The following is a 9,432-nucleotide window of genomic DNA, read 5'->3' on the forward strand; positions in this document are numbered from 1 at the left end:
TAAGTAGCTATCTATAGGCACCTTAGGCAAACATTCTAGAGATGAAATGTTTGGGGGATGGGTCCTATGGCTGAGTTTCACTGTTGCTTGAGTAATTGTAGTGAACCTGATGTTGGCCTGTATAGACACCTCCCTCCAGGAAGTACTTTGGCATACCAAACCTGTACATTCTGTTCAGGCTGTCAGGTCATTTTTTTCCTGTTTCACGAGGAAGACAAGAGAAGACATTGTGCTTAATAACAAAGAAAGTGCCCTAGTACATGTTCTATTCGTTCTATACATTTGTTACATAACATAATAAACATAGGAGTTATAAGTGGGTCAGTACTTTCCCATAAAGACCAATAAACGATGTGATCAGGTTTCAGGTGTTATAATTAAAAGAAACTTGAGGCAAGACGCTTGACTTGACTTTTAATACATTTACCATTGATTATTTTCAGAAATAGATTTCCCTGGGGATCATCACAATACATTTCAATTGCAATGAGCAGAAATTACTTTACGTAGTGGTTCTTTTAACAGCATTGTTGATGAAGCCTCCAACTGAAAAAAACTGCTGTCTGTCCGGGTTGCGTAATGGATGTGTAGTACTATAAATTATGCTCAGTAGTTTGTGCAACATCCTTCTCTCTTTAACAATCTACAGGGGTTCCAGAGCAGTCCCCAGCACAGAGCAAGCCTTCTTTAACAGCTTATTCAGCCTCTTGGTATCACTGGCTGCTGCTAAGGCTGCTGCAAAAAGATCCCTGCGAAATCAATTTCACTGACAACTACAAACTGGTAAATTAATCAAAATAATAAAACAATAAATAAAACATCTTGCTGCTCACATTAAAAGATCTGCTTCCTGAAGAAGTAAAGCCTGACCTGTCCCTTAGACTCAGTGTTACAGGTCCAATCAAATCTGTCTGTAGCTCTCCACAACCTCCACATCTTCCCCCAGGTTTGAAACAGTGATCAACTTATAGTTCCATTATGTCCACTACCATGCAGCATCTACTTTATCATGTCCATATTTAAAAGAGGAGGTGGTGTTCATGCTCCACATCAGAAAGTAATCCACCACATCGCACAGTGTTCTGTTTTAAGTATTTTTTTCTCAACTAAAAATGCTTTGCGCTGGTTAGGGGGTACTTGGCTGAAAAAATATTTCACAGGGGGTACATCACTGAAAAAAGGTTGAGAACCACTGCCATAGACTATATTCTTTATTTTTAATTCAAACATCAGAAGAGGAAGACTATTCTTATTCTGTTAATATATAAACAGACTGTCTATCAGACTAGAGAACAAAGCATTCAATCTGATGTAAAATTATGTCTTCAATGACTTCATGTTGCTAAACCACATCCCAAGCACAATCAAGAAGGAACCATGACGCAAGTCACCAGGCAGCTGTGCCTCCACCAATGGTGTGAAGAGGTAGGATGGGTCAAGTTTCAAAGGAGAAATAGGCTACAAAACTTGCACGAAGTCATGCAACCTGATAATTGAATCCAAGCAAGTGAACGACGTGAACGCACATAAGCACAATGCCGTCGATATCCTTAAGCATGGATGATGAGCCATTGACATGGTGGTCTTCGTCTTCCAGGGTGGGACGTCACCGTGATTTGAACGTTGAAGAGGTGTACCGTGAAAGTCACCGACTTGCTGTAGAGCACTTGGTAGCAGGCGGAGTTGACGCATACATGGGATTCTTGAAGAAAGAGCGAGTACAAAACTTTCTTTCAGATGACGAGATCAAATTTATCTTGAAGTCCGCCGTGGTTCCCGAAAGTACACCGCAGCCAGGGGATGCCAGAAATTGTGTGGTTCCCGATGCCACCTCTCTTGTCTATTTCCCTGACGTGTCGGATATTATAGCCCCGTCTCTAGATATCGGATGGTCCGCTATCGCACCTGGCTCGTCCCGAGGTGTTACCACAGCCACTGCACACTTTCAACCGAACTATTTTGTACCCAATATACCTGTTGAGTGCATTTACAGCTGCAAAGAGGCGGCGAGAAAGATGATAAAAGGCGCAAAAGAGGTAGGCCTAAATTATATAAATTATAAAATTATATGTGTTGGTAATATTTTGATGTTGGCTTTTATTATAGCCTACACCTTAATAAAGTGTGGACTGATGGCAGAACTATAGGCGACCTGCTGCGAAACTAAAGGTGTAGCCTAATTGGAGATGATTGGAGCTGTGTTTGCTGTTATCAACGACTTTTTCTGTATGTGTTTTGCAGGTGGGCAATTCTGAAAAAACGGTCACATCTATAACGCCAACACAATGCCATGGTATTAAGTTGGCGTTATGGATGTGACAGTTTTGCGAGGAATCGCGCAGTGGTTAGTTTTCTATAGCTAATACAGTATGATATTGCCTATTATTCTTAAGGATGCAAAAGTGCAACCTAACAGCAGCAATGGAAAAAAAAATGAAAAATAGGCAGCTTATTATGTTGCTTCAGAGAATACAGCTTAAGACACTATGTGACTTGTTTTTGCCATACACCAATCAACTTGACCGCCCACTCAGTAGCCTAGGCTAAGGCTTAGACATATTTACCATAATCAATGTTCGTATCTAAAACCATATTATTCTAACAGTGTGCAATGTATGGATCACAGCAACCGGACATAGCCTATGGTCCACACAACTTTTGTCTCGAGGGAAACAATACAATGCTCACATAGAACGTATAGAGCATGTTGCATTTTATTGTTTGCCCGGATAAGTCCAATCAAATAAATTAGCCTAAGTAGCCTATATATGCGGCAGGAACATTGACAGAGCTGCGGTTGCCATGATTTATATTTTGACATAACATGAGTTGTGAATGTGAAGTGCATTGATTGGAACAAGATGTTCTATGAACACTCAGTCATTTTGGTCATCACCAAAATTGAGGAGATACACACCAAAGTTGTAAATACTGACCGCAGGACTTAAGTCGACTGGGAATCCTCATAATCAATTCGTAATCATGCATATCAATCCATATTAATTAATTAATTAGCCTAACTAATTAATTAATTAACTGACAGATCATCTATAATACTGAGTGCAACAGGGACCAATGAGGAACCAAGCATTGTGCTGATTTTGCAAAATGTGAAAATACATAGACAACACATTGATGTTAAGGTGTTCTTGAACTCCTAAAGAAGTTCTGATGTCAAGAAGTTAGGTGTTGTCCTCAGGATCCTCCTGAGCAATATAACAGCCCATATTCTATTTTGGTTCTTGTTTATTCTTTTGGTAAAAAAAACATAAAAAATGTTCTTCCTGGTTTATAGATTAAAACATAAATTAAAAACATGTGAGATAAAAGAAGAAGAGAACAAGTCAATAATGAGTGTAATGTAATGGAAAACATGAAAACAGGCACAGATTTCTCAGCCATGTTTTTGAAAGAGGTTCATTAACTCATTGAGTGCCAAAAACGTTTTCCTTCCCATGCGTTGAGTGCCAAAAACGTAATATTACGTTTTAGCCTTTTTTTTTAATTACGAAACTAAACACTCTAATACACCTTATATGTGATTTTGGGAACTCTGTGATGAATGGTTTCCCGTTTACCAACAAAACTAGATGCGCGCGCAGCCGTGAGGCAGAAGACGCTTGGTGGCCGTCCACAACGTTATAAACTTAACCTAAATAGTCGGCTGCTGTAAGCTACAATCGGATTTTTTTGTATACCCCTGTTGTCTCAATGATATTAACATCTCATTTCAGACTATATTTCAAAGTTTGACGTTCATTTGGATTATTAATATAACATCGTATTGTGTCATTTTTGGCGAAGACATGCATTCCGTTAGGGATATTGAACATATTTAACATTCTCTAACCATCGTGATTTCGAACTGGTGCAGTTTTCAGCACAAAAACTCATTTTATTCTTTTGCTCTTTTGCATTGCTCTATGCTGTTCTATGGTGCTTTCTGCCTCTTGGTTGCGCACGCATGTTTTCGTGACGTTCCATAGAAATCCATGTATGGACGATCGTGAAACTCATGAAAACGCACAATCTGGACATTTTATCTGGACATTTTATCATAACTCGGTTGCCGCTTTGGGTCGAATCAGTGACGCATGCACGTCAGGTCAAAACCAGGCCATTTTCGCTAGGTGGCAGTCTCGCCAGGTCTCGCTGATCACTTCCCGGAATGTTTACACCATAGATATATACACTAGATGTCGCCTTGACTACTGCTGTTCATTGGAACGAATGCGTCAATCGAGACGCCATCTTGCTTCAGTGATCCACTCCTCTATAATGCATTAGCGTCAATCTGGGCAAAGATTTAGCGAAAATAAAATCACCATAAATCGTCAAAATCTCAAGCAATTATCTAGTTTTTTTGGGTTGTTCCAACTGACAGGCATGTATTTATGGTTGAGTCTAGAGAAAACTAAGCTTAAGACGATAATAAAGATACATTTTACCCGTCTAGCCCCATAGACTCCCATTCATTCTGCACTAGCTAGCGGCGGCCCCTAGAGGAACAATGAGTAAACTGCAACCAGGTTCGATACAATGAAAGTAAACAGGCTCTTCGTAGACCGGCTCTGGTTGAGGCCACATACCCCTCGTCTCGTTTACTCATGTAAGTTGTAATCTCACCAGAAGTTGCTGTAGATCTGTAGAACATTTACCTCTGCTACTACATAGGCTACGCCAGTCGTAACTTTTATAATCATGGGTCAGTGCCATGGGCAAACGAGATAGCTGAATTCATAAATGACAAAGCCATGAGAAAGGTGATTTTCTTACGTTTCAACAACAAAGAAGCCGATCTGCCATCATTGTGAGAAGTTCCCAAATTTGTCGCTAATCGCTAAAAAGGTTTTCTATCGCTGGGGATGGCCAAACGTCGCTAAATAGGTAACGCTGACAATACAGGAGAACTAGTTTAGCGCTTCAGATCCCTGTACCATGATGGCGGCGGTGTTGACGCATGCTGAGAAGCAGAAGGCGACATCTAGTGTATATATCTATGTGTTTACACAAGTAAGTAACAGGCAACACTTCATATTTCATGAAAGACGTTATATCTCCATTTCTAAAAAAAAAACAGCGATTTTGATGAAAACTAGCCACTGTTTAGCTTGGGATTTCTCGGGAACAGAGGCGTGTAGAAATACACGGTTTGCACCCACCGAGAGCTTAAAGTCTCACCTTTTAATCGAGCTATTCTACGTGTTCAAAGCTGTAACACAGAATATGCTGTGGCTGTACAAAAATCATCAACAATGGTCTAGATTGCTGGCACTCTAGGACAAAGCTCCCGAAAAACAGCTTGGCATTCAATGAGTTAAACAACAGTAATTTAGGCTAGGCTTAATTCATGTTCACCACAAATCACAATCAATTTGTCAAAGCACTTAGCTAGCTCAAGGATAGCTCAAGGATAGTTCACACAACACGGAAAGTCAGTTCTCATTAAATCAATCAATATGGAGAGCCCCATAGCGTTTCAAAACATCAGGGATCAAAAACATGTCAACTTGTGTTACGTGTTTGCATGGGAATGTAGGGGAATCTTAGAGGAGTTACGCAATAACAGGGTGTTGCCAGCCCCTTTAATACATTTATAGATATATGAGTCTTAAAACAGAAAAGAGATTAAATCTATTGCGGCCTTGGAATGAGACTTTTAATGTTAGCCTACTATTCTTTGAAACAAGTTTGTTCTAAATAACTGTATTGACAATCTACAGTATCTCATGTTGAGGAGACACTGACTGTGTTTTCTTCTATTTATCTATTGTAGGTAATCGCCATAGTGACAGATGCCTTGACAGATGTGGACATCTTCCGGGACCTGCAGGAGGCTTGTATGCGACGCAGGGTTCCTGTGTACATCCTACTGGACATTGAGGCTGTACCTTCCTTCCTGCAGATGTGTAGCAATCTCAACGTGCACTTGTCGGAACTCCAGGTAGATCTTGGCTACTGTGACTCAAACAGTGATGTATTTGTTGATGCCATTGTTGTGGTTGTTGATTTGTCTCCAGGGAGATGTTTGGTTGGTGTCATAGATGTTGGCACCATTGGACAGTTTTGATGGAGGTCTTGGCACTGACACAATTGATTCGTTGTTTGCAGAAAATGCGTGTGCGGGCTGTCGCAGGCTTCAGGTATTTCACACGCTCTGGAGCACGCATCACTGGAAGGATTCATGAGCAGTTCATGTTGATAGATGGGACCAAGGTTGCCATGGGGACTTATAGGTATACATCCCGTGGCACTGTAACTCCATTGTGCTCTCACATGAATTTCTTAAAGGATGTTTGTTTTGTGTCCTTTGAAAAAATATCAAAAAAAAATCTTATTTAAACAGCTGTGTGTTAGAGGAAAATGATGTGGCAACAGTATTTGGATATCTGATGTACAGCTGCTTGATCGTGATTTAAACAGAGAAGTTGAGCAAATATGAACAAACATGATAAGGAGTAAAGGAACTTAATCATAAAATCCCTCTATTGTTATTTCCACAGGTTTAGATGGACAGATGGCAGAATCAACACCTGCAACCTGATTGAGCTGACAGGTGACGTGGTTGAGCAATATGAAGTGGAGTTCCAACGCCTCTACAAGAAATCCCTCGTCGTGAACCCCAAGGCAGTGCTCTCTCCCCCAGTCCTCCAGGCATCCACTCCCAGCCCAGTCTGTGTAAAGGTCGCCCCAAGCCGGGCCCAGGCCCTGGGGGTCGTCCTGAGCTCTCTCACCCCAGCAGCAAATGTTACCCCACCAGGCACTAATCCCCCAGTGTCCCGGCCCACCTCCTGCAGCACTTCCACCCAGACCTTAAGCCAGAGTGTGACCCAAGGCACGCAGACTGACCACATCTCGTCCCATCGGCCATGCGTCCTCCTCTCTTCCTCCTCATTGGAGGACTCATCTGGCTCCGAGTCTGCGTGCTCCACACCCACAGAAGTCAGCCAACTGCTGCTAGCGAAAACCTCGCTGTTAGTTAAGCCGTGTCCCACCCCGACACCTTCCATCCTCAAGTTATCAGGTCCTGACCTGTCTAAAGATCCACTGCATAGTCAGCACAATGCTCACCCCCCCTCAAACTTCAGCCATATGAGCCAGTATAACAGGATAAACCACTTGGACTGGTCTAGTCCTTCTATAAGGTCTGGGGTGGACAGGGGCTGTAAGATTCAGCAATACATGAGGCCAGGCCGTGGGTTGACAATGGGGAGCATGTTAATGGATACAACAATGAGGTCTAGGTTTCTGCAGTAAAGATATAATAAACATAGATATGAAATGATACGTAACTACATGGAAATGTAGCTGCAACGCTTAGGGAAAAAAAGTAGAAGGGTGCAAATTAATGCTGACTGCACTGAGGAAAGCCTAGGTCAGCTAATCTTACTGAAGATTTCTCTGAACAATTTCCCTTAAAAGATGGAGTGGATAGAGAAGACCAGTCCATACACATAATGTAGTGTTTTCTTATGGAAAACAGTCGTGAATTTGAACAGGTTAGTTAGAAACGGTTCCTTGATGTGAAAAGACATATGGACGGTAATAGGGTTTCAGACTGGTTTTTATTCTTTTTCTTCAGAGCTTACTTATAGGAGAGGTTTGCTGGGAACGTTTTATCATGCAGAAAACTACTGCCAGCGAGGTATCAGAAAAAGGCTATGCCAGAGGCTCTAAGCTACTGTGGTGAAGACTTCTGGTGACTTAAAGGAGAGGTTTCCTTGGGAGTTTTTATGATGTAGAAAACCACTGCCAGTGTGGTATCAGAAGAGGCTATGCCAGAGGCTCCAAGCTATTGAGGTGAAGACTTCTGGTGAGACGGTGGCAAACAAAGAAATCTATTGTACACTATAATTTGTGTACTGTCGCAGTCGTATAGTGCCAAGAGTCTGAAGCATGTCCCAACTTCCTGCCTCTTCTGTTTTGTCAGATTGTGTATGCAAATAAGTACTTGATTCAAACACTCACGCCTAAACTAACTTGTGACTAAAAGCCATCACAAAATATGATAAATACTCATGTGTACAAATGTGTTTTAGGTTTAAAAAAGATATGTTTTGGCCCCAGCTGTGGCGCGGCTGGCTGGGGCACCTGCGCTGTGCGCCGGCGACCCGGGTTCGATTCCCGGTCCTTTCCGGATCCCACCCCTGGTCTCTCCACTGTCTTATCATTAAAGGCATAAAAAAAGCCCAAAAAATATTTAAAAAAAAATAAAAAAGATATGTTTTAAAATACTTTCTTTCACATGATTTGCCTTGTTTACAGGGTGTGGTTTATTTCTGTTACATGAGCGAAACTAACAGCAATGAGGAAATGAAAGTATTTAGATATAAACATTGTACAAACAGCACTAGTCAAAAGGGCTATGTTGTTTACCTATTTTATTTTATTCTATTTTAATATTTTAAATACATCCCTGTATATAGGTAATAGGTTATGTGGCTGGACCATAATATTTGTTTGTGTGTGATTTCAGAGGGAAAACAAACATTAATGAATTATTTTAGACACACAGTATATCTTCATGAATGCATATCTGGAAGTACAGAACACTGGCTTATATGATGCAATGCACAGTGTTTTCATCTGGCATGTAGCAAGTCATGACCCGATTCCATAATGATTAATAGGCTAATCTTTTGTGTTCAGTCAGCCAATGGCAAAGTATTCTATGAGAAAGATACATAGGTGTTTTACCCCGAGTAGGTCCTATTGTTTGTAAAATGGTATCTGTTATTCAGGGGATCACTGTGGATGTTGGTGTATATTTTCAATATTTTTTTTTACTTTGCACTGTACTAATAATATGACAGTGCTTGGGACAGAGTTAACATGTGCATAATCACATACAAATTGTGAGACATGTATTGTACTGTATTGACACACCGATGGTGTGATGATGTTTAAAGTATGTGTTGCCTGTTTAAGATCATGATAATGATCTTGTCTTATATATTGTTTGTATGTGTCTTAAGAATGATGTGACAATGATAATAATAAAATAATGAGATCAAATAAAAATCTTTGAATTTATAAAAGAGACCCAGTGGATTTCTTGTGTCAGCCACATTACCAAAAGTGTTTCATGTACATGTTTAAAAATGAAACTATTTTCTCTAAACATAATCAGCACTTTTCCTCCCCTCTCTGTGCTCTAATGGGACTTTGCATCAGGACCTGCTGCTTGCTATTATGTAAAACAAGAGTCTTTAGGGAATATTCCTGTGAACTCGTGCTGTCTTACTGCTTGTGGGGAAGCAAATGGATGAATAAAGCTCTCATAAATAAGTGTAGTTCAAATTATGCATGGAAAGACAGCATCGGCCTTGATAATGTGTGTGTGGTGGAAAGGGGTGATGTAAAGGGGTGACGTTTTATCGATATGCATTTTTAAGCATAGCAAAGTCCTGGACAGACTGTTTACTTGCTCGC

General features: G+C 40.7%; 1 protein-coding gene across 1 annotated transcript; it reads left to right on the forward strand.

Annotated features, from left to right (window-relative positions):
• The first annotated feature begins 1,498 nt into the window (after positions 1 to 1,498).
• On the forward strand, positions 1,499 to 9,040 carry LOC143104251 (protein FAM83D-like). The gene is made up of 4 exons (XM_076268232.1): positions 1,499 to 2,036; positions 5,777 to 5,944; positions 6,112 to 6,236; positions 6,504 to 9,040. Exons 1-4 carry the CDS (start codon positions 1,536 to 1,538, stop codon positions 7,255 to 7,257), a joined length of 1,548 nt encoding a protein of 515 aa, XP_076124347.1. The 5' UTR covers positions 1,499 to 1,535; the 3' UTR covers positions 7,258 to 9,040.
• Positions 9,041 to 9,432: the final 392 nt, after the last annotated feature.

Source organism: Alosa pseudoharengus, unplaced genomic scaffold, assembly GCF_046254945.1.
Source record: "Alosa pseudoharengus isolate Yale_2024_CS ecotype anadromous, Long Island Sound unplaced genomic scaffold, YU_APseudo_1.1 YU_APseudo_1.1_scf_5, whole genome shotgun sequence".
NCBI lineage: Eukaryota > Metazoa > Chordata > Actinopteri > Clupeiformes > Clupeidae > Alosa > Alosa pseudoharengus.